This window comes from Ascaphus truei, chromosome 4, assembly GCF_040206685.1.
Source record: "Ascaphus truei isolate aAscTru1 chromosome 4, aAscTru1.hap1, whole genome shotgun sequence".
Taxonomy (NCBI): Eukaryota; Metazoa; Chordata; class Amphibia; order Anura; family Ascaphidae; genus Ascaphus; species Ascaphus truei.
Window position 1 is genome coordinate 255,110,793 of NC_134486.1, and position 25,290 is coordinate 255,136,082.

The 25,290-nt window shown below is 47.0% G+C and overlaps 2 protein-coding genes across 5 annotated transcripts in view; one reads left to right on the forward strand and one right to left on the reverse strand.

The window, feature by feature from the left end:
• The window catches only part of ARHGAP18 (Rho GTPase activating protein 18), a 143,099-nt gene that overhangs the window by 32,011 nt on the left and 85,798 nt on the right, over window positions 1-25,290 (reverse strand). The gene's annotated exons all lie outside the window — the stretch shown is intronic.
• Window positions 16,315-18,243, forward strand: LOC142493363 (uncharacterized). The gene has a single exon (XM_075597288.1). The coding sequence runs from the start codon at window positions 16,441-16,443 to the stop codon at window positions 18,241-18,243; it is 1,803 nt and encodes a 600-aa protein (XP_075453403.1). The 5' UTR covers window positions 16,315-16,440.

Genomic DNA, 25,290 nt, shown 5'->3' on the forward strand with positions numbered 1-25,290 from the left:
ATTACTTTACACAATTTAGTATCATCAGCAAAGATGGAGACTTTGCTCTCGATCCCAACCTCAAGGTCATTAATAAACAAGTTAAAAAGCAGGGGTCCCAGTACCGATCCTTGAGGTACTCCACTCACGACTTTAGCCCAACCTGAAAAAGTTCCATTTATGACAACCCTCTGTTGTCTGTCCTTTAACCAGTTTTCAATCCAGGTGCATATATTATTACTGAGTCCAATTTTCTTTATTTTGTACACCAACCTCTTGTGTGAAACCGTATCAAAAGCCTTTGCAAAATCTAAGTAAACCACATCAACTGCATTACCCTGGTCTAAATTCCTACTTACCTCCTCAAAGAAACAAATAAGGTTAGTTTGGCAAGATCTATCCTTCATAAATCCATGCTGACTATTACTAATAATTATGTTTTCCATGAGGTATTCCTGAATATTATCCCGTATTAAACCTTCAAGTAGTTTCCCTACTATTGAAGTCAGGCTTACAGGTCTGTAATTCCCCGGGTGTGATCTAGCTCCCTTTTTAAATATAGGCACCACATCTGCTTTACGCCAATCTTGTGGTACTGAGCCTGTGGAAATGGAGTCCTTGAATATTAAATATAATGGGTTTTGTTATTACTGAGCTTAACTCCTTGAGAACTCTTGATGTATGCCATCGGGGCCAGGTGCCTTATTTACATTATTTTTTTCAAGTCGCTTATGAACTTCTTCCTCAGTTAACCAATTGGTCATTAATATGGAGGTTGTGGCTTCCTCCTGTGGCGCTACTATTGAACTTGATTCTTCCCTGGTAAACACAGAGGCAAAGAATTTGTTTAATACCTCTGCTTTTTCGTTATCTCCAATAATCTGCCTACCCATCTCACACTGAAAGGGTCCAATATTTTCTTTTCTCACTTTTTTGTTATTAAGGTACTTAAAGAACTTTTTAGGGTTGACCTTACTTTCTATTGCAATCCTTTTTTCATTGTCCATTTTTGCTAATTTTATTGCCCTTTTGCAATTTTTGTTACATTCCTTTCTGATACGATGTCTCTGTCCCTTCTGACTTAAAGAATCTAAACGCCTTCCTCTTCTTGTCCATTTCCTCCCCTACCTGTTTATTTAGCCACATTGGTTTTGACTTATTTCTTTTATACTTATTACCCAAGGGTTTACACTGATAAGTGTGCTTTTCTAACAATGTTTTAAAGACTGCCCATTTATCTTCTACATTTTTCCCTGCAAAAACATCATCCCATTGTATTACTACTAGATTAGACCTCAGTTTATTAAAATCTGCCTTTCTAAAGTTTATGGTCTTTGTTGAACCCAAGTAATCTGTTTTTTGATAATTTATTTCAAATGAGACCATGTTATGATCACTGTTACCCAAATGTTCCAGGACTTGAATTGTACATTTTTTGATATGACCAAATCCAGAACTGCCCCTCTCCTGGTTGGTTCCTCAATAATTTGGGTCAGATAATTATCTTTAAGCACCCCCAAAAACCTGTTTCCTTTTGTTGTAACGCTAATCTCATTGCCCCAGTCTATGTCTGGATAATTAAAATCCCCCATTATGCAAACATGACCCAGTTTTAATGCCTTCTCCATTTGCAAATGTATTTTAGCTTCCTCAGTCTCACAGATATTTGGTGGTTTATAGCATATTCCCACAAACATTTTCTTTATACTTTTACCTCCACTGCTAATTTCTATCCACAAGGTCTCTACATTTTCATCATCCCTTCATAGACATCATCCCTTATAATAGGTTTTAGATCTGGTTTAACATATAGACATACTCCACCTCCCCTTCTATTTGTTCGATCCTTCCGAAAAAGAGAATACCCCTTTAACTTAACTGTCCAGTCATGAGTTTCATCCCACCATGTTTCAGTAATGCATATGATATCATACTGCTCCCTTGTAGCTATTAATTCAAGCTCCCCCATTTTATCTGTCAGGCTTCTTGCATTAGCAAGCATGCATTTAAGTTTTTTTTCAGCCTGTACTATTATCTTATCTGCTCCTTCCTTTCTGCTCCCACTTGGTTTAGTCTTTAGAAGTTTTCTAGTATTATCTCTATTTACTATGTGTTGTACCGGGTCCTATTTTTTTTTAGAAAATTAGGCAACGGGTACCTGGGCAAAACTAATAATTTTACCCGTCCGGATAACTGGCACTTACCTGCAGGGTGAGGAAGACCGTGGCAGCAAAGGAAGTCTGTGTCCAGCCAGCGGGAGCAGCAGGAATAAAGCACACACCCAATACCAGTGTGAGCCGGGGAACCAGGTGACCAGAGCAGGAACGTTCCTATTGGACAGCCGGCTCCTCCCCGACTGTCCAATAGGAACACTCCTGCTCTAATCACATGGTTCCCTGGCTCACACTGGTATCAGCTGTTTGCTGTATTCCTGCTGCTCACACTGGAGAGGTCGCAGCAGGGATGTAGATCTGAGCAAGCGGGAAATGTATTGGATACATAGATTAAATACCCTTATACCAAATGGTCTTAATGCTGATTTCGAACTAGCCCCATTCCTTATAAGAATGATATATTTCATGCCCTTATTGCTCTGATCGTTTCATGCCTGCTGAGGCCCCTTTATGGATATCGTGTTTATGGATACCATTTCACTCCCTTTTGTCCTTTCCTTATTTGATAGAAGCACTTATAAGTTTGAAGAATATGCTTTGCTTCACGATATACCCCAAATAAGGATAATTTAAGATTTACATACAATGGATAATATATATTGTGTTTTTTATCACTACTGATAATCTCTCTCTCCTTCTCTTTCTCCCCCGATAATTACGAGTTTTAACATAAATTATTTTATATAGGCCAGCTATTAAAGTTAGAATGTTAGAGATTTATTCTATTTATTGTGTCCTTGCGCCGTTTTGACCACAGAGTTATGTACCTTATAAGGCGAACCTGTGTGAAAAATTAATTGATTGATTAATTTGTTGTGATTAGATAGACTATATATAGTGTGTACCCACTAGGGGTGGTTACTTGCTCCTGAGGAAGCTGTCTTGATACAGCGAAACGCGTAGAGCTATTAGTCAGTTTGCTGCAGCTGCTCCAGAAGTGAAGACGTCAGAGTTTGCTGTTGTTTCCCTGCTGCTCGCCTCCCTGGTTCCCGAACGGACGTCGTCACTCCCATACCGGATGTGACGTCAGACGCCATCCATCAGCGGTACGACGGGAGTCACAGACAGACGAAACAGCTAGTTGTTCCACACGGGTCCGGCACTCTACTGTCTCAAGAAAATCTTATATGTACATGTTGATGTACTTATTGTAAGTACGATTCTTATCTTGTTTTTATATGATACATTTTACATTGCGATCTACACTATAGTCCGCCTCTGTCTTTCATGAATAATCACGCATTGAAGTGATCCTGGCATATCTCCTGCATCATCTTCTGTCCGAGAAATCTATCCTGCTATATCTCCTGTCTGAGCTTCCACCTCTGCTGGGGATCCAGACCTGCCTCTACTGAATTTGTAGACCATTGCTGTTTATATTTCTACTTGCTGTAAGTAGGCATTTCTACAGAGCCAAGAACAAACTTGACTATTTAGTGTGTTGATTTACTGCACTATTATTTTTTATGTTTTTTCATTCTGGTGTGTTCCCGAAATCATTGCTCCCTTCCCACCTTGGATCGAGTTCCTGCTGCTCCTGCCAGCTTAACACAGACTTCTGTTGCTGCGGTCTCCCTGACCGGTCTTCCTCACCTTCCGTCACCAGCTGCAGGTAAGTGATGATGTATTTTCAACTACTCAGACGATTTCTACCCGGTGCCGGGCCCAGCCGCCTGCTGCCGCGTCCGGGTAGCTGAAGTGCCGAGTAAGCCGGGTACCGGGTGATTACCCGGTGCTCGGTACAACACCAATATAGAGATATCTCTCTCTCTCCACACACACACACACACACACACGTCTTGAGCTCACGACTGCGCCTTTTTAAAGACAACCGCGTGTACAATACCTATGTTTAAATACCCCTTGTCCAGCGCTGTAATTACTCCGAACGCGTGGGAAGAGGAGCTGCCACACACAACTATTGTTGCGTAACAACTCTAATCAACAACAGCCAGCAGGGACTGCATGCCATTCCCTGACAATCAGACATCTGTCTGCAGATAAATTAGTGCACACCAAGTTAAACTACATGGACCAATTGAAATCAATAAAATTGTTGCAAAAAACAACTACTAAGGGGTCATCATTATATGGCTGGCAGGGGGGGGAGGGTGGGGCTGCGACGGTGCTCGTCTCCAATCAGGAAGTGGACTCGCAGGGCTGGGGTAGGGATGCAGAATAACCGACCAGAGCCCAGGGACAGAGTCCTGTTAGGGTATTCATAGTCGGTAAGCAGGCAGAGGTCAGGGCAGGCAGCAGTGGTGCAAAGTCCAGGCGACTAGCAAAAGGTCAGGGCAGGCAGAAAGCAGCGAGGTTGGGGTCAAGGGTCAGCAACAAAGGAATCCAAACAGGGAAAGGCGTAACAGAGAAGACCGACAGGAGCTGCAAAACGCACAACTTTGTTCGGCGACTACCACTGGGAACTGCAGCCTTATATAGCAGGCTGCCAGTAACCAAAAAGTCAAACTGAGGAGAAAGAGCAGGCAGCCTGGAAAACACGAACTGCAGCAAAATCCGTCACGGATCGGGGAGAATTCTTACAGTGAGGGGGGGGGGAGGGGCGCGGGAAGGGAGGGGGAAAGAATCAGGGACCAGGAGACTCGGAATAAAGAAACTGAGATCAAAGCTGTACTTGAAACAATTAAACTGTAACATAGTAATATAAAGTACTGCACCTAATATTCATTGCTCCAAGCGGCAACAACAAAACACAATGCAAACAAACACTGCAAGAAACACAAACATTGCGACTGTGATATTCAAGAGCCTAGAGAAACTAGCAAGTTTAGAAGTCCAAAAATCTCACATTTTCACATGTATTATGTCGCTGGGATGACAGAATGAGTATCGCATAGGCCAAGTCTCTGAGCAGTGTGTGACCGCCGTGGTATACAGTCTGGTCCTGTGCAACCTGTTGCTGGAGCTAGTGAACTAACATAAGTGTGGTTATGCTCATTGCTGTGCATCATATAGATACGTACACACACACACACACGTGTAGCCATGCCATCTGTGGCTACCAGTTTGCTTCCCTCCTGGCAGTAAGTCCTGGTATAAGCAGGACTTACTAGTAGTTGGTGTGGGGTTTCCCCCCTCCCCTTTGGTACTGCACTTGAGTGACAGCAGGGGGTGGTACATCCTGTTGTAGCTGGGACAACGGGGTACCCGCCTTCTGGCTGTACTTAAGGGCAGGACCGCCCAAAAGTTTGCAGTTGTTCCTTCCCCTCTGAGGAAAGCAGGTCACACAACTGGGAGTCTGAGATTGGGGCCTTCCCATGTGCTCCTTCCTCTGGCGGAGAGCGAGTGTGGACCATACCTCTGCCATGGAGGTGGGGGAAGAGCTAAGATGGCAGCGGGTGCCCTTGCTCTGTAGTGACGGTCCAGGGACCATCTTCAGTGATAGCTGACCTGACAGACTGTATCCGGCAGAAGACTGCTGTTTAACTGTTACTGCAGAGTGTAGTAATAAACCCGTTTCTATTTTGCAATATACCTCCTGCCTGGTGCGTGACCTTACTGGGGGGGAGAGGTAATAAGTTCTACCATGGGAGATCACCTTCAGCTCCTGGAGCCTACAGCAGATGGAGGCGCTGCACTGCTAAGGAAATATGTGGGGTATGAACCCCAGAAGCCTGTTTCTGTGTCCCACTACCATCGGCGGACGACTCTGCCCTCCTTTTGCCAGCAGGTATATGTACCATACACCCTTTAATGGCCCCTATCTGCGATTGGGTGGGGGATCACCATTGCATACACAAAGTAGAAGCAGCACTCCACACGATCATACAACTGCCTGGGTGATATCCTTGAGGAATCAAATATAGAAAGAGAAAAGGCCCGCACTCCTTGAGAAAGGTTCTAATGTGAATTGAATCGCTGATTTCACAATACAACAAGTCATTCTCATATCAGTCACAGAGTGATTACCTTTTCACTTTGCATAACATGCACATTCTGGAATTAAGAATTCCATTACCTCCCTGAGCGCCAGACCTCCCTATTATGTAATGGGATTGTATATTTAATCAGTTATACATAGCTGGTTTAAAAAAAAAAAGATGCCCTTGATATTTTATTCAAGGACATTTTATCACTAAGAAAATTCAAAATACTTAGATATATGCAGGTCAAATTCGGCATGCGTTATCTGCTAAGCAAATAAAAGCCACCTTGTACCAGCCTTTTACCGTTTAAAAAATATCTGCAGGTATATCAATTTAATTCCTTTCACTACTGGAAGTCCTGTGGGATCACACAATTGCCTGGAGTAATGATCACGTGGTTGCCACCTGGCCCCCACTGAAGTGGACGTAAGTGGAGCATACTCCACTTCTGTTTCGATCAAGTTCACTGCTCAACGTGATGACCCCCAGCAAACAAACAAAAAATAAATCACATAATGTACTCTGCGCGTCATAAAGGCTGCCAGTGTCAGTCATTGTGATGTTCAAGAAAGGGCAGCCGAATGGTTAATTATATGTGCAAAGGACCACACACAGTTTTACTTTCAAATTCAAACCAATAGAAACAGGGGGAAAAAAATCAATTACACATGCAAAATGACATAATTTACACTGCAGCAAAACTAGAAATCTAGGACAATCTTATACTATATTAGTGAAAGCACTGTATGCCTGTCTGGATGTCCGGTGTCCCTAGGGGAAATCTCATTGATCCCTTGGGCCGCCCCCGCACACCTCTCATTGGCCTGAGGCGGAGTGACGGGCCAAACACACACACACACACACACACACACACACCTAGGTAGGGGGGGCGCACGATTATGTAGGTTGGCGCGAGCAGCTTGCAGGGAAACCTGGGGGCGGCCAGAGCTGTGCACGGGCGCTCCGTGCTGCTGCTTCTATATGTCTGTGTCTTGCAGAGGGGGCGGGGCTTCTCACTGCACACAGACAGCCCCTCCTTCTCTTCCTGTCTGCTTCCCGTTTTCAGCAGCATGGGGGGTTGGGGGATCGGAGCATGTCGCCCCCCCCCCAGGTGAAATTGTGGATTGATTAAGTGTGTGTGTGTGTGTGTGGGGGGGGGGGTGGGGGGGATTGAGTGTGTGTGTGGGGGGAGGGTGGGGGGGATTGTGTGTGTGTGGGGGGGGTGGGGGGATTGAGTGTGTGTGTGTGGGGGGGGAAGTGTGTGTGTGGGGGGGATTGAGTGTGGGGATTGTGTGATTGTGTGTGGGGGGGGGATTGTGTGGGGAGGGGATTGTGTGTGTGTGTGTGTGGGGGGGGGGATTGTGTGTGTGTGTGGGGGGGGGATTGTGTGTGTGTGTGGGGGGGGGATTGTGTGTGTGTGGGGGGGGGGATTGTGTGTGTGTGTGGAGGGGATTGAGTCCCCCCCCTCCCTGCCCCCCCCCTCCCTGCCCTTTGCCCCCCCCCTCCCTGCCCTTTGCCCCCCCCCCTCCCTGCCCTTTGCCCCCCCCCCTTCCACTCCATGCCCCCTGCCCTTCCACGCCCGGGCAACGCCGGGTATATCAGCTAGTATTCTATAAATATTAAAAAAAAAAAAAAAAGCAATATAGATATTTTCCTTTTTTCCTCGCTTGAGGTGAATGGGATTTAGGGTGCTATAAGGAATAGGCCTACATTTAGAAGCTTTAGGCCCAAGTCAGAAAAATGTAAATAAAACATTTCTTATATATAGCGCACACACACACACACACACACACACACACACACACACACACACACACACACACACACACACACACACACACGTTTAGCAATATGTCTTTCTGGAGCCAATTGTATAATTTGTATACAGACCCATTTACACTTATCCTAAAGTTGGCACATTTGGTTTTATATTGCAATCCCTTGACAAAGTCTCTTAAGACGAAACGTGTAGGGCTACGGTAGTCTTGTCCCCTATCTTATTTGTCTACTTCAACTGCATGCCTTATTCAAGGCAATTGGGACTAGTAATTGCTTTTCTCTGGCTGATCTGACCCACGGACATACTCCTGGGTGTGAGCGGCACCAGCTATACGTCATCGCCAAACTATCGCAAGACTTGGCAAGTAAGGAGAAGAAGATCCACAGCACAAGCGTCGGATTGTAGACGGTGTCTTCCGTGATCGTGCAAACGGATCCTGCAGCAAATTGTTCCAGTATTGCTGTTAAAGATAGGATTTTTAATCCTGAAATGCCCGTTTTTATCCGACACTTCGTAAGTAGAATCTGTGCTTGCGGTGTGTGAAACTAAATATGCATACTTCACTGTATTAGCTATTTTTCTCATTTTTAGGTCATACCTGGTCCCGGATCCCATTGATTGGACTCATTTCATAGTACAATATCCGACTATTGTTTATTAGTTTAAACATTGCTTGCGGTCGTTTGCGCCTTTTGTTCTCTTTCTCTTACATATAATTGTAATTGTGTGTGTCCTACACATTGTGGCAGCATCCATCAGCATACAAATTACACTGTTTGGTTTTTTTATTTGCGCACATTCTTCCCTTCCACATATTTTATGCCAAGTTAGTTTATTACAAAGATATCGATATTGTATTTACAATAATCTGTGTTGGCTAGTATCGCCTTAATTAGGGATATTTACATTCATGGGCTCAAAATCTGAAACCCTCCAAACTTAGGCTGCGGCCAGACCGGGAGCGAGCGCGCTGGCGCTTCAGCGCTGTTAAATCATGCGTTCTGCTTGGCCGTGCTTTTCCTGGCCAGCTAGTTGCGCGCGTGTGGGGGATTGTCAGGGGGCGCGGCCATGATGTCACGAAGCTGGTTCGCCCTCATTGGGCGAACCGCTCACGTGACATGTCAGAGGGATGCAAATTTGTTTATGCTGCTCGGCAGGTCACATGACCTGTCAAGCAGCATAAACAAATGTTCTTGCCTCTGCAAGCAGCTGAGCGCCGTGTGCTCACGGGCAGGCGTGGGCATGCGCAGGTGCTCGCTCACGCTGGCCACACACATTGCAGTGTTTCATCACGGCGAGCGCACGCGCCCGCTCAGCATCACCCTTGCCTCAGCGGGGTGGAGGGGGATATTTCCCAAACTGTCCAAGACACTCTGAAACCCAAGTTCATATACAGAATCCAAATCCAGGATGAACCAAAACAGATTTCTGCCTCAAATTTGAATTAAAATTGAGGAGCTCTGTTTTTGCCATGTTAAGTTTAAGTCTGTGAAGGGCTATCCAGGATGATATAGCGGAGAGACATTCAGAAACTTTAGTCTGTACAGCAGATGTAAGGTCAGGGGTTGAAAAGTAAATTTATATGTCATCAGCATAGAGGTGATATTTGAACTCAAGAGATGTGACCTGGGGTACCCCTACAGAGCGATCGATAGAGGAGGAGGTGTCAGCAAAAGAGACACTGAAAGTATGGTGATAGAGGCAAGAAGAGATTCAGGATAGAGCTTTGTTACGAATACCAAGAGTATGGAGAATGTGAAGGCGATGAGGGTGCTTTATCCGGAGCTTTAAGCTTCTTCAGCCACAGCTCCGGAAACAGCAAGTCTTGCTACATCTGTATCTTCACCTGTACCTGCAGAAATTAGCATTGTAAAGAACGCCTCATTTACATTAATTTCGGTCCTCGGTGTATTCCAGTGTATTTTGATCATCTTTTGTAGACAGAGCTATTTCTAACTCACTTTCAGCTCTGGGGACCCCCACGCTTCTGGAGATACTGGACTCCACAGGGAGTGCCTGTAGCCAATCCGACCGGTTAGCAGGGTTCCCATAATAGCCACATTTAAAATCTTCTGCAACCCCATGGCCAATAGTAAGCCGTAACATCATCAGGTCCGACTTCCTATTGGCCCGCGTGACACAGGAGCTTTACACTTTGTCAAGATACCGGCACCCGCTTTAGAGGTAAGTATCTGGGGAAGCAGGGGTCCCCTGAGATTAAATTAATGTGGCTCCGCTTCGGAGATCCACCTTCTTCGAACCTATGCTTAAAAAATACATAAATTGCCCCTAGAGGCTAAATGGAAACTTGTAAGGAATCCGCTCCGCAGTTTACTGGTTGCCTTACCTTGCAGACAGTGCAGTCCTGGAGCACCTCTCCTGATGTTTGCTGCAGCCTGGATTCACTCACCAAAGCTATACACACTCCCTCTGGTATCTATTGCAGCTGTGCAGCCTATCACTGCAACCTAGACTTGCATTCTCTCATTGGAGCAGTACCTTCACACCCCCCCTCTGGGGATTGGCCCGCTGGCCTTTAAGTACTGTCTTCCCATAATGCTCCCTGCCGAGCATAGTCCTAACTGGATGTCTACTGTTTTGCCACAAGCCCTCGCTTGATCTCCTATGCTGATACCAGGTTCCGCCCTGCGTCCTTCAGCTTCCTTCAAGCCGCTTGTTCTCCTATGCTGATACCAGGTTCCGCCCTGCGTCCTTCAGCTCCCTTCAAGCCACTTGTTCTCCTATGCTGATACGGAGGTTCCGCCCTGCGTCCTTCAGCTTCCTTCAAGCTCCCGCTTGTTCTCCTGCGCTGAAGCAAAGGTATCCCCTATGTCTTCAGCTTCCTGCTTTCCTGCACTGAGGCAAAGGTATCCCCCGCGCCCTTCAGTCTCCTGATTCCAGCACTGTAGCGGAGGTTTCCCTGTGGATCTTCAGCTTCCTGGTTACTGGGGCCTACTCTTTCCCTAATCTAGAGAGGCCGTGTCCTGGTTCCTGCGCTGTTACAGAGGATTCCCCAGCTGCTCAGGACTCTTGCGCGTAGCACTGGTGCACCCGTGCAGCAAAGCGGTGTGCTATTCTGGTCTGCCTACCATCTCCTGTGACCAGAACCATGGGCCATGGTCGTCGCTCGCGGAGAGGCCAACCCCGCGCTCCTAAGCTGAAGCGGGGCTCTCCTGACTAACTGTTGCCGAACTCTTGCCTGAACAATGTTTATCCTGATATCTCCTGTCCTGACCCTGGCTTGTACAACGACGACGCTGTCTTCTCCTTTCCTGATCCTGCTACGTTTGACAACGAACTGCGCAATCCGGATCAGCCTGCGCGGTCTCAGGTCGGTGCTTTTACAACCCCACCTCAGCCTCGCGGTCCGACCCTGGTTTGTGGCGAGCAGAACCCTGACAAAACTGTACTGGGATAATAACATAATGGGATATTAGATATGTTAATCCATCTGGTGCTTTAGGGGTTAATGGGCTACCATTTGAGTTTAAAGATTCCAAGTATTAGGTTGGATTTCAAAGGGAACTCAATTGAAGTTGGATTTGAAAGGTACAAAAAGAGAGGGTTTATGGCATAGTAACACCTTAACCAGGCCTAGTGTTAAATTGATATAGTCTAGAGATAAGAACATATGTTCTGCCAGAGACAGGGCCTCTGACAAACAAAAGGTTTTTCAAAGCATTCTCTTGTAGAGGTGTAGGCCCGTTATATAGTGTGTGCGGCTGTGCACGTGCCGCATACTTTTTGTGTGTATGCTGTGAGCGACACAGTGAGGTACGGTGTGTTTGTGTGTGTGTATGTATGTGTGGGTTTATGTGTGTAATAAATACGTTTATAATAAATAAATAAATATGTTGGTAAGAATAAATTATTTATTAACATTGTACATACATAAACACACACACACACACACACACACACACATTTCAGTTGCCGGAGCGACGTGAAATCTTTATTTTCCCCATCTTCTCCCCTGTCGGCCGGTTCCACGCTCACTGCCATGCGCGCGCGATCCTATTGTAGGAAGGCTGACTAACCACAGCCTACTATAACTGCTGCGCGTGCACGGCGCAGCAAGCGCGCCCTCTATAGAACAGCCCTTATGGCGTGCCAGGGAGGTGTGCCTATCTCATACCATCCAAAAGATGGAATCATGGACTTGACAGCGATGCTGAAGTATACAATTTTAATATTTGCATTCGTAACAGAGAGATGAATGCGATATGGGAGGTCGAGCACGTAAGAGGGGACTGATATTAATTTGTGGTTTAGGGGTAAGATGGTAATGTTTAGGCTTGTTGCGTCCGCCATGAGCGCCTGAATGTATTAATGTAGCTCACGTGTGTGAGTTTTACAGAAGTGAAGTTATGAGTGCGGTTATACACTGAGGTACAATTCAAACATTGTTTGTAAAAGTTTTTTTTCTCTGTCTTAAACCAGTCAATATCACAGCTGATTTATGACAGTGGGTGGGCTTATGTGGTTTCCATGGGAAAAAAAGAATATTTAAGTCTGGGCAATGCATTAGATTTTTAGATTTCAAAAGGAGTGTTTTGGATCAAACACGTGATATCTCATCTTCTATAACAGTGACCTCTCTGGGGGAAAACATATGACATATGATGATGTATCGGGTTCTCTTTTATGTTTTATCCTTTTAATTTTGAGAAAGTGTTCTGCATTTAGTGTAATTGTATGTTCTTGTAATCCTTTTTTCTGTAATCAAAGCACTATATATTAAAACATGTTATAAGTGATGCTTTTGGCTCTGAATGAACTGTTACACACCCTGGAGAGTGTATTTACATTTTCGGACACATTTTGCTACAACATATTTTGTGTGTGTTAAAGTTCCTAGTTTTTCTATAATAAACAGGGACCTGGGACCATGGCAAACATTAATTTGACATCTCTTGTGTTTGCATAAATATCCCGGGTAGTGGAAGTGCATAGATATCATTGCAATTGCGTAAGGGGTTAATTTGAACTAATTGGAGGTGCCTTTGCGATGGAGAAAGGCGAGTTGGCTGGAGTAGCCGTGTGTATTAACCCTGATTGCATATCTAAGTCATGTGCCACTTGTGTGCTGTTCGTAACAGGTGGTATAAGGGGATGGATTTAAGGGAGATGTTACTCATCTGAGGGACCTTTGCGAAGGTGAAGGGTTGGGGCAGCTTGTGAGCTATGTATTACTCATTTTCCTTTAGGGGAGATATTGTCCATTTGAGGGACCTTTGCGGAGGTGAAAAGTGGGACCGCTTGCGAGCTGTGTATTAAAACTTGTCCCGTATGCAGGTCACGTGCTCACAAGGGTGCCGTACGTGACATGTACTATTCAAGAATAAATAACAGACAAGATCTACACTTTTTTTCTTTCAACTAAAAAAACAAAAACACACACTCCAGCTAAAAAGAAACAAATTAAAATGAGGTATTTGCCTCAAATAAGAATAAACAGAAAACACAATGCTGAAATGGAAATTACATGTCTTTAGTCACCTTTTAAAGGAGCAATCCCAAGCAATAAACTGCATGTGTATTATTTTTCAACTAAATCAGTTCTGTAGTATTAGATAATACTACCTTTTTTATTTTTAAATTCAACTTGTAATGCTATTTTTAATGAGTTTTAATATACTGAGCATCCTTTGATTTCTATAGCAGGTTTTAGCCCACCTCTCCAACAGTGCAAGATATTTGTAACACTTTCCTGTTTGTGATAATGTGTTGCCAAAATTCCCAGCAGTTTGAGCTGCAAAATGTAACAATAGATAATGCTACCTTAGTAATATAAGAATCCATTGTACCTGCTGAGTTACTGTACACGGACTGAAGGATTGATTTGAAATGGATAGGCAGTCATTGAGTGAATCCTGGGAAACAGGATTTTGCTGATCGTTCATGGGAAACGAATCGATCGGCAGTTTAGCTACAGGAAGGCCCCGCTTTTCAGCGCTCCACATTGCGGAGGTCCGCTAATACGGCGTTTCACAATGAATACCTATGCCCATTACATTCGGCGCTAGTTCTGTTTTTACGGCGATTTTCGGCATCCGGCTGTCACTAAGCAACCTTTTCGCGTGTGCGCATCCGTATTCTCCCTGCCATTTGTTAGTGAAGCAGTCTGCTTCTCTCTGGATTGCTGTTTTCAGCTAGGCACCTCTCTGTTTTTCAAAAGGTGCACTTGTATACTGTACAGTAGAATATTGTGTTCATTACAGTAACTGTGCCCGGGTTACTGTGTCCTCCCTGTGCCCCCTTACCCAGTTCTGAGCCCGGGTTACTGTGTCCTTCCTGTGCCCCCTTACCCAGCTCTGTGCCTGGGTTAATGTGTCCTCCCTGTGCCCCCTTTCCCAGCTCTGTGCCTGTGTTACTGTGCCCCCTTACCCAGCTCTGTGCCTGGGTTACTGAATCCTCCCTGTGCCCCCTTACCCAGCTCTGTGCCTGTGTTACTGTGTCCTCCCTGTGCCCCCTTACGCAGCTCTGTGCCTGTGTTACTGTGTCCTCCCTGTGCCCCCTTACGCAGCTCTGTGCCTGTGTTACTGTGTCCTCCCTGTGCCCCCTTACGCAGCTCTGTGCCTGTGTTACTGTGTCCTCCCTGTGCCCCCTTACGCAGCTCTGTGCCTGTGTTACTGTGCCCCCTTACCCAGCTCTCTGCCCAGGTTACTGTACTGTACCCATCTCTGTGCCTTCTTAGCCGCTGTGGTTGCGCTGTGGATGCAGTGAATGGTTGCCATATGATACTTCCTGGTTGTCAGAGACGCTCTGAGATGACGTCTCTGCTTTGGGGAAACCATACACTTGCTCTGGGCCACCGTAGAACCAGAAGTAGTGCGTGTCTGCGCACAATTGGTCTTTCCCTTCCGGCGCTGGATAACGGAGCGTGATCACTTGAAATGGCGCCCAAAGTTAAAATATCTTTTTAAGGAAAGCAATTCACATAACTTTTGCATGAATCGCTAGGGCCCCGCTTTTTAGTGGGGCCCTCTTGTAATTAGTTTTCAATAAAGGTAATCAAAGGACATATATATATATATATATATATATATATATATATATATATATATATATATATATATATATATATATATATATATATATATATATATATATATATATATATATAATACTGAGTTAAGTTATGGTGAGTAAAAAAAGTGACAAAAACCCTCCACAGGAAAGCAAATATGCAAATATAGCTGTATGCTCATCTGCATGTCTTAGCTGTGCTCAAAGCTGTGACCATGCAGCAAGCTTAAGCCTATAGGGAACCATGTTAAAAATGGTTATTGAGGCAAAAAGTGACACTGTGTGCTCATTTGCATGTCATTTCCCAGAATCCCTTGCTGCAGTGGAAGTGCTGTATGCTGGGTGATAATGGGGAAAGGCGGGGTTGCAGACCTGCCTAAGACATGCAGATGAGCATACAGCTATATTTGCATATTTGCTTTCCTGTGGAGGGTTTTTGTCACTTTTTTTACTCACCATAACTTAACTCAGTATTATGGTTTGGCCTATCCCATAAGCCTCTCTTGCATCCCAGTAAAATCAACCCCACACTGATGAGACCCATCAAGGTCGAAACAGTTTGTCACAGTTTTTTTACTTTTGGGGAAACCATTAATAAAAATGTATGTGAGTTGTGTGGGATATGCACTGCGCCGTTGTTAACGTCGCGGTTTTTTTTTCCGTTTGGAAAATGATTTATGTACTGTTATAATCTTGTTGTAAAGATTCGCTGCATAATAAAAGAATTTTCAAAACAAAAAAAAAAAAAAGCTGTCTGTGGGTGGTTTTCTGGGTATGCACCTTAACCCTGGCTGTGCTCAAAGCTGTGACCATGCAGCAAGCTTAAGCCTATAGGGAACCATGTTAAAAATGGTTATTGAGGCAAAAAGTGACACTGTGTGCTTATTTGCATGTCATTTCCCAGAATCCCTTGCTGCAGTGGAAGTGCTGTATGCTGGGTGATAATGGGGAAAGGCGGGGTTGCAGACCTGCCTAAGACATGCAGATGAGCATACAGCTATATTTGCATATTTGCTTTCCTGTGGAGGGTTTTTGTCACTTTTTTTACTCACCATAACTTAACTCAGTATTATGGTTTGGCCTATCCCATAAGCCTCTCTTGCATCCCAGTAAAATCAACCCCACACTGATGAGACCCATCAAGGTCGAAACAGCTGTCTGTGGGTGGTTTTCTGGGTATGCACCTTAACCCTGGCTGTGCTCAAAGCTGTGACCATGCAGCAAGCTTAAGCCTATAGGGAACCATGTTAAAAATGGTTATTGAGGCAAAAAGTGACACTGTGTGCTCATTTGCATGTCATTTCCCAGAATCCCTTGCTGCAGTGGAAGTGCTGTATGCTGGGTGATAATGGGGAAAGGCGGGGTTGCAGACCTGCCTAAGACATGCAGATGAGCATACAGCTATATTTGCATATTTGCTTTCCTGTGGAGGGTTTTTGTCACTTTTTTTACTCACCATAACTTAACTCAGTATTATGGTTTGGCCTATCCCATAAGCCTCTCTTGCATCCCAGTAAAATCAACCCCACACTGATGAGACCCATCAAGGTCGAAACAGCTGTCTGTGGGTGGGTTTTTGGCTAAGATCAAGAGGATGGAGGTCGCCATGGAGCCCGCCGGGACCACCCTGCACAAGGAGAAGAAGAAGAAGATGACAAAGAAGGAGAAGCACACGGCACCCCCAGAGATGGTCCCCAGCAGCCAGGAGACGGACGGAGGAGGCCCAGCGGCAACCAGCTCCAGCGGCTCAGGCGACGTTGCCACCCCCAGCGGCCTCACCCCCACTGCCAGCACCAGCAGCGGCGGCCCCAGCTCCAACCCTGGAGCTGGGAGCAGCAGCAACAGGAGGATCCCCCGCCTGGAACCCTGGATGAGGCAGACGGTGGTGATGCAGCTGAGGGAGGTCGATGGACAGCGCCCTCTATTGGACGCTGAGACCTTTGCCAAGGAGCTGGTGAGCAAAGCAGGCTTTACTCCGGACGAGATCCTGAGCATCCAGGACCTCAGGGGTGGCCTGTTTTTCGTCACATTCGCCACGGCGGGAGCCTGCAGGAGGTACTGGGAGGCTTTTCAGACCCTGAAACAGGAGGTCCCCTTCTCAGAGTTCGACGTGAACTGCCCTATCCAGAGGGACGAGAAGAGGATCACTGTGACGGTGAGGAACCCCCATATCCCTGGAAAGGATATTGCCACCTTTCTGCGGCGCTCTTGCACCGTGGTGAAGGAGCCGAGCAGGATCAAGGACAAGTTGGGGTACTGGGTGGGAAAGTGGAGCATGGTAGTTCGCTTGTGGCCAAATCCAGAAGCGGCAGATCGGCTGCACCACCTCCCTCCCAGTTTTTCACTTGCGGGCAGCTCAGGGAGGATCTTTTACCCTGACCAGCCCCAGACCTGCGGTAATTGCGGGAACCTGGGGCATCAGTGGAAACAGTGCACCCTGAAAGCCTGCAGAAACTGCAAGAACACCGGACACGAAACTAAGGATTGTCCCCGCCAGAAAACCTGTGACCTGTGCGGAGAGACAACCCACATGTTCCGGGACTGCCAGCTGAGGGTCAGGAGCTACGCAGAGGCTGCGGCGAAAGGCGCAACACCGGGCGCGCCCCTGACAGCAACCCAGAAGGCAGCCAAGAAGCCCCCTGCAAACCAACCCGTAAAGGCACAAGGGGGTAAGTATCAGAAGGAGCAAAGGGAAAAGGAGGCCACCCAAGCAGCGCCCGCTGCGGCTCCTGAGCCCGCTGCCCCTTCAGTAGCAGCCCCCACCCCACCCCTTCCCACCCTCACCCCTGCAGCAACACTCCCTCCCACACCCACTGCTGCTGCAACCCCCACCCTCCCCCCTACCCCAACCCTCCCCGCCCACCCACCACCCCTTGCCCCCTCCTCCCAACCCTCCACTGCAGCCCCCCCCACGCTCCATGAGGCTGCAGCCCCTCCCTCTGTAACACCTCTCCCCAGCCCCGAGGCTGTTGCACCTCCTCCCTCTTCCTCCCTTGCTACAGATACCGCCCCCATAGCCCAGACCGGAACGGAGAAGCAGGGAATAAAGAGGAGAGCCCCTGAGACAGATAGCCCGCACCAGGGGCTGGAGCAGAAGAGAGCCCAAATGCAAATCGGCGACTCACCCACTTCCAGCGACGCTGACAGTGACCTTGAAAGCGACCTGGAGGAGGAGGAAGCAGAGATGCAGGAGGCAGCCATAGCAGAGGAGCAGGCGGCCATTTTAGAACAGCCACCTAGCGAGACACAAGTGACCGTGGAAGAGCTCATAAGAGAGGGGCGAGAGGCAGCAGAGACCCTCCTCCTCCATGACAACCTTGGGCAAACCATGGATCTGCTAGACCAGCTGTGCGAGGAGATCAACAAGACCACCCACGCCAGTGAGGATGGTAACTAGTATCACTGCAAGTCTGTCCAACCCTTTATCCCCAAACTAATGGCGTCTTTTAACATTTTCTCCATTAACGTAAGGAGCATAGGAGAGCGGATGAGACGTGCCAGAGTACTAACATTCCTTTCTTTACAGAAATGTGATGTGTATATGCTACAGGAATGTGCCTTACCTTTTTCTCGATCCTACAGGCACCTGAGCGGGCAGTGGTCTCACGGCCCCTCCTACTGGTCTGGGGGGAATGGGTGCAGGAACGCGGGTGTAGCCATTTTGATCCGGGGGGGATGTTTCACTGTTGATTCTGTCAATGAACTCGTCTGCGGCAGACTACTGGTCGTAGACGGTTCGTGGGCAGGGGAGCCGATTAGGCTCATCAATGTGTACGCCGCCCCCCGGAGAAATGAGCGCTTGGAACTTTTCCAGCACCTTCGTCCTTGGCTCGCAACCTCCAGGGCAGTGGTGATGGGTGGGGATTTCAACTGCACGATTGAGGTGGGGGGGCGCGTGCCCCCCAGCAAATCATCAAAGATAGATGTGACGTCCAGGCTACTCATGGCGATGATTGGGGAGGCATCCCTGAAGGACGTGGTAGGATCTATGGGAGCAGGTGCCGCAAACTACTCTTGGTGCCACCCAAATGGTTCCGTGCGTTCTCGGATTGACTTCCTGTTGACCACCAAGCAGGTACAGCACAGACAGCACTCCATGGTCGCAGTACATTTCTCTGACCACAGAGCCATTCATCTCCAGGGGCGCCTGGGAGGAGGTTTCCCCAGAGGGCCAGGATCCTGGAAGCTGAACTGCGCACTGCTGGAAAGGGAGGAGATCATGGAGGAGCTGAGAACAGCATACACAGCATGGAAAGAAGAAAAGGCCTGTTTCCCCAGCACTGCAGAGTGGTGGGAATTCACGAAGATAAGGATCCGTTGCTTCCTGCAGGCAAAGGGCAGACGCCTGGCGTGTGAGAGGAAGGGGGAGTTCGAGGGCCTGCAGCGCAAGCTGCAGTCCCTGCATGACCTCAAACGCTGTGGATGGAACGTGGATGACGACCTGGAGGAAACCAAGGAGAGCCTGCAAAAGCACTTTGAGGAGGAATCCAGACGAATCATCTTCCGTTCCAAGGTGGAGAACCTTGAGAGGGGGGAGAAATGCAATGCCTTCTTCTTCAAGAAACTCCACTCTGCCCACATGCCCCTGAGGGAGCTGCGAGACAAAGATGGCAACGTGCAGCAGGGGAAGGAGGAAGTCATGGGAGTCGTGAAAGATTTCTATGAAGACCTCTACTCCCCAAAAGCATCAGACCGAGACCAGGCTGACAAATTCCTGTCAGGGATTACAAACACCATCGACCCGGCAGGAAAAGCAGCCATGAACGCCCCCCTGACGCTGGAGGAGCTCCACGCTGCAACCAAATCCTTTAAGAAGGGTAGGACGCCGGGCGGAGATGGTATCCCAGCTGAGTTATACATGAAGCTGTGGGACCTGATTGGCCCGGACCTGCTCGAGCTTTACAGGGAAATGGAAGCAGAAGGTAGGATGCCCCCAACGCTGAGGGAAGGAATGCTGACGCTCTTGTACAAACGGAAGGGGGAGAGGTGCGACCTCAAGAACTGGCGTCCCATCTCCCTCCTGAATGCGGACTACAAGATCCTAGCAAAAGTCCTAGCGAACAGACTGAAGAAGGTCATCAGCCAGATCATCCACCCAGACCAGACGTGCGGCATCCCCGGACGCAGGATCGCAGACAGCCTCGCCCTAATCAGAGACACAGTCCACTACATCAAAAAGACCGCCGTGTACACGCGGCCCTGGTCACCCTTGATCAGGAGAAGGCCTTTGACCGTGTCTCCCATGATTTCATGGGCAGGGTGCTGCGTGAGCATGGGATGGGGGAGATGTTCTGTTCTTATGTTAACCTGATGTACCTTGACATTTGCAGTGTGGCGATCGTGAACGGATGGAAGACTAACCCCTTCCCTGTCCTCTCAGGGGTTAGGCAGGGCTGCCCTCTTTCACCTCTCCTTTTTGTCTGTTGTATAGAGCTCTTCGCCCAGTGCATCAGACGAGACGCAGAGATCAGAGGGATCGTCGTGCCAGGACCCCAGAGACGCGAAGTGAAGTGCTCGCTCTACATGGATGACGTCACCATCTTCTGCGCAGATAGCCGGTCGGTGAAGACGCTGGTCCAGACGTGCGAGGATTTCGGGAAAGCTTCAGGAGCAAAAGTCAACTGCGGGAAGTCAGAGACCAAGCTATTTGGGCTTTGGAACCTGACTGCCGACCCCCTCCCCTTCCCCATCAGAGCAGGCCTCATTCAAATCCTTGGAGTCTGGTTTGGTGTGGGGAGCGAGGCCGCTGCCCTGAAGAGCTGGAACGAGAGGCTGAACAAGGTGAAGCAGAAGATCGGATTGTGGCGCCTCAGACCCCTCACCATTGAGGGGAAAAAGCTGGTACTGCTGAACGAGACCCTCCCTGTCCTGCAGTACGTGGCCCAGGCATACCCGCCTTCGACCAGAACCTGCCAGGAGATCTCCATGGCAGTGTTCCGCTTTGTCTGGGGGGCCAAGTTTGAGAGGGGAAAGCGCGAGGTGATGTACAAAGAGCCGCACAAGGGGGGTAGAGGAATCCCTGACATCCCCACTATGCTGCGCGCCTTCTTTGTAAGCAACTGCGTGCGGATCACCCTGAGAGACTGCGACAAAGACTCCTCTGGCTACTCCATGTCCCGCCTCCTACTCCTGCCGCTCTGGAGAGCACTGGGGTGGGACAAGTGGGACAGCTCCATCCCTTACAGCTGGCGCACGCCCTGGTTCTACAAGGACGTGAAGAAGTTTGTGAGGCAGAACAATCTGGAGGGAGTAAAACCAGACCTGTGGAAGCCCAAGGTCATCTACAAAATGATCAGGGCTAAAGACATCATGGAATCGGTCCCAGGTCTCCACCCCAACACCTTTGGAACGGTGTGGAGGAATGTGGCATCGAAAAGACTAATGAACAAACACAAAGACATTGCTTGGCAGGCCATACACGGGGGACTCCCTGTGAATGCGGACAAGTACCAGAGTAAACTCAGCCTCGTGAGGCACTGCCCCAGGTGCAACCCAGTGGAGGAAAGCATCATACACCTCTTCTGGAACTGCCCCTTTGCGCAGGCCTTGCTGCGCGCGCTGGACACTGACTTAAAGGATTATATACCGAGGAAGTGCGTCACGTACTACTCGGTGTTCCACGGACTTTTCACAGGAACAAACACAGAGGACGCAATCGAAGCCGGTTGGCGTCTAATGTGCTGTTTCAAGGACGTTTTACTATTCGCCAGGGAACGTTTGATCAAGGGGAGGAAGAGGATGTCGGTACAGGACTGTCGCAGGCTGCTCCACAGCCTGCTCAAGGACTATTCCATCTTTGACGGCCCTGAGGAGGAGGACTAAACACCCCCCTCCCCACCCCCCCCCTTACTCCCCCGCCCCAAAAGTTTTTCTGTGCAATAAAGTTAGAGATAATGTGTGTATGATATGTCATGTCTGTGGTGCGGTGCATACGTATAAATGCACTGCACCGCCGTGTTTGTCACAGTTTTTTTACTTTTGGGGAAACCATTAATAAAAATGTATGTGAGTTGTGTGGGATATGCACTGCGCCGTTGTTAACGTCGCGGTTTTTTTTTCCGTTTGGAAAATGATTTATGTACTGTTATAATCTTGTTGTAAAGATTCGCTGCATAATAAAAGAATTTTCAAAACAAAAAAAAAAAAAGCTGTCTGTGGGTGGTTTTCTGGGTATGCACCTTAACCCTGGCTGTGCTCAAAGCTGTGACCATGCAGCAAGCTTAAGCCTATAGGGAACCATGTTAAAAATGGTTATTGAGGCAAAAAGTGACACTGTGTGCTCATTTGCATGTCATTTCCCAGAATCCCTTGCTGCAGTGGAAGTGCTGTATGCTGGGTGATAATGGGGAAAGGCGGGGTTGCAGACCTGCCTAAGACATGCAGATGAGCATACAGCTATATTTGCATATTTGCTTTCCTGTGGAGGGTTTTTGTCACTTTTTTTACTCACCATAACTTAACTCAGTATTATGGTTTGGCCTATCCCATAAGCCTCTCTTGCATCCCAGTAAAATCAACCCCACACTGATGAGACCCATCAAGGTCGAAACAGCTGTCTGTGGGTGGTTTTCTGGGTATGCACCTTAACCCTGGCTGTGCTCAAAGCTGTGACCATGCAGCAAGCTTAAGCCTATAGGGAACCATGTTAAAAATGGTTATTGAGGCAAAAAGTGACACTGTGTGCTCATTTGCATGTCATTTCCCAGAATCCCTTGCTGCAGTGGAAGTGCTGTATGCTGGGTGATAATGGGGAAAGGCGGGGTTGCAGACCTGCCTAAGACATGCAGATGAGCATACAGCTATATTTGCATATTTGCTTTCCTGTGGAGGGTTTTTGTCACTTTTTTTACTCACCATAACTTAACTCAGTATTATGGTTTGGCCTATCCCATAAGCCTCTCTTGCATCCCAGTAAAATCAACCCCACACTGATGAGACCCATCAAGGTCGAAACAGCTGTCTGTGGGTGGTTTTCTGGGTATGCACCTTAACCCTGGCTGTGCTCAAAGCTGTGACCATGCAGCAAGCTTAAGCCTATAGGGAACCATGTTAAAAATGGTTATTGAGGCAAAAAGTGACACTGTGTGCTCATTTGCATGTCATTTCCCAGAATCCCTTGCTGCAGTGGAAGTGCTGTATGCTGGGTGATAATGGGGAAAGGCGGGGTTGCAGACCTGCCTAAGACATGCAGATGAGCATACAGCTATATTTGCATATATATATATATATATATATATATATATATATATATATATATATATATATATATATATATATATATTTTATTTTTTTTATTCTGCTTGGATTGCCTCTGAACTTTTAGTTCACGTACTATATCTACTTGATGGCTGAACATGTTGAAAAACACGCCCAACTCATTTTCTGGTGCATTAAGTTAGGTAATCTGTGATCATCTAATAGCTGTTGGCTACTTCCCTGTCAATCATTCTTTATATGCAAAACGGAGCCAGCGATTTGTATTTGGGCAACCTGTAATCCAAACAACTAAATAATCTTAAATATAACTTGCACACCTACACTTCTGAGCTTCAAACAGAAAGGGCATTGTTATGTGTAATAAAATGAGTGATCTACCTTTATGACTTTTGAGGTCCAAGGTTCAGTCACATCATGTGTTTCTAGATACAAATGGCCCTTCCTTCAAATGGAAAAATTATTTGTGCAGGTTAGAGAGACCAACTTTGTTTTGCAAACCATGCCTATAAATGTAACTTCAGATAAAGTTTTTAGTTGTGTCACTGAAATTTAGTAGAAGAAACACATATATTCAGAATGCCATGCTACAGTAGATTGCATAGTACACTGCAAATTAGCTTGGTGATAAATGGACAGTTATATACGCTAGCTCAAGTAAGGGGTGCGCAAACTTTGTCGCACCACACTTTTTCTCCATGTAATTAGTAGCGCCCCTGCACTCAAGCGATGGCAAAATTAAGGCCGATCACGTGCAAATGAAATGAATGATACTCTAAGTGCCTGTGCCCGCTAAACAGTGCTCCATTTAGAAAGTTTTGTGCCCACCCATTTTGCGCACCCCTGATATAAATTATTAAAATGGCAGAATGTAATTTACAGTGGCTTATAATTACGTGAGAAAAGCTGTATATATACTAACCAAACATGAATTTTCATTTCAGTCAACGTAAAAGTAGACTGCATATAATTTTATGAAAATCGCCATGCATATCGGGCCCTAATTGTTAAGATGTTCTCTGCCATAAGATTCCTCGTTACTATTTTTTTTTTAAGTTAAGATACTTCCATATAAAGTAGGACTAATAGAAAGAGCCCGTGATATAGTCACGAGTGCCTTCAAAAGGGTACATTTTTGGTGCACATCACAATAACAATTTTTGTTTTTATTATACAGTGAAAAATCAAGGTGAATATAAAATACAGTGATATAAAATATTAAAATACACACGCGGTGCTGTCAGCTGTTGTCCACTAGTATGTACCTATGGTAATGACTTTTACAACATTGTGGGTTATATCATTTAGCAATTATTAATGTTGTCCTCCTGCATATAAGCAATAAAGTTGCTATTACCACACAATTAATCTGTGGTAGTCACTCATACAATTGATGTAAAATTGCCAGTGAGTATATTGCAATGTTAATGTGATTGACGCTATCTAGGTCATAGAATCACAAGCAGAGTAGTCTGCATACAGCATAATGAAATGTAAGAATACACAAGACCACCATGGGAGTCCCTCAGCTATTTGACTAACATATGAACGCTGCTTGCTAACAAACAGCACAGCTCCAACATCGCTGTCAACTTGTACTGGGAGTCCCTGTAGCTAATGACAGAGCGTTTGCATAATAATAAACCAGTAAAAGTGCTCTTTCCTCATGCAATGAATGTGCACACAGTCTAATAACCAATGCTGTTAGTGCGTATATATTGTGCCTAACCACACCACAGAAATTAAACCGGCTGTCTCCCAGTCATATAGAAGACATATATCCACAGGGTGTGGAATCTGATATCAAATGACCAATACACAGCACTAATTAATTGGAGGAGGATGCATGGAATACCATGGGGGTCCCTCAGCTGTTAGGCTAACATATAAATGCTGTTTGCTAGCAAACAACGCAGCTCCAACATCGCTGCCAACTTGTACTGGGGGTCCCTAAGTCTAGTGATAGACGATAGTAAGGTAATCAACTACTGCTGCGGCCGAGTTTATTCAAGCATTTGCCCGTTCTCGGCCGCAGCAGTAACCTGGCGCGCGCTGGAGGGTGCCGGGCACGCGCCGGAGGGTGCCGGGCACGCGCCGAAGCCGCGGAGGAGCGCCCTCCGATCGGGGCTTTCTCCCTCCCGCTGCCGGGTCCGCCGGAACCCCCTGCCGCCGTCCCCCACATCGCGGGACACCAGGGCTCCCTCGGGGAGCCCTGGACGCGCGTACAGGG

What these genes read in the sequence shown, in the direction of transcription:
- LOC142493363 (XM_075597288.1), top strand. Translation starts at nt 16,441, where the DNA reads ATGGAGGTCGCCATGGAGCCCGCCGGGACCACCCTGCACAAGGAGAAG.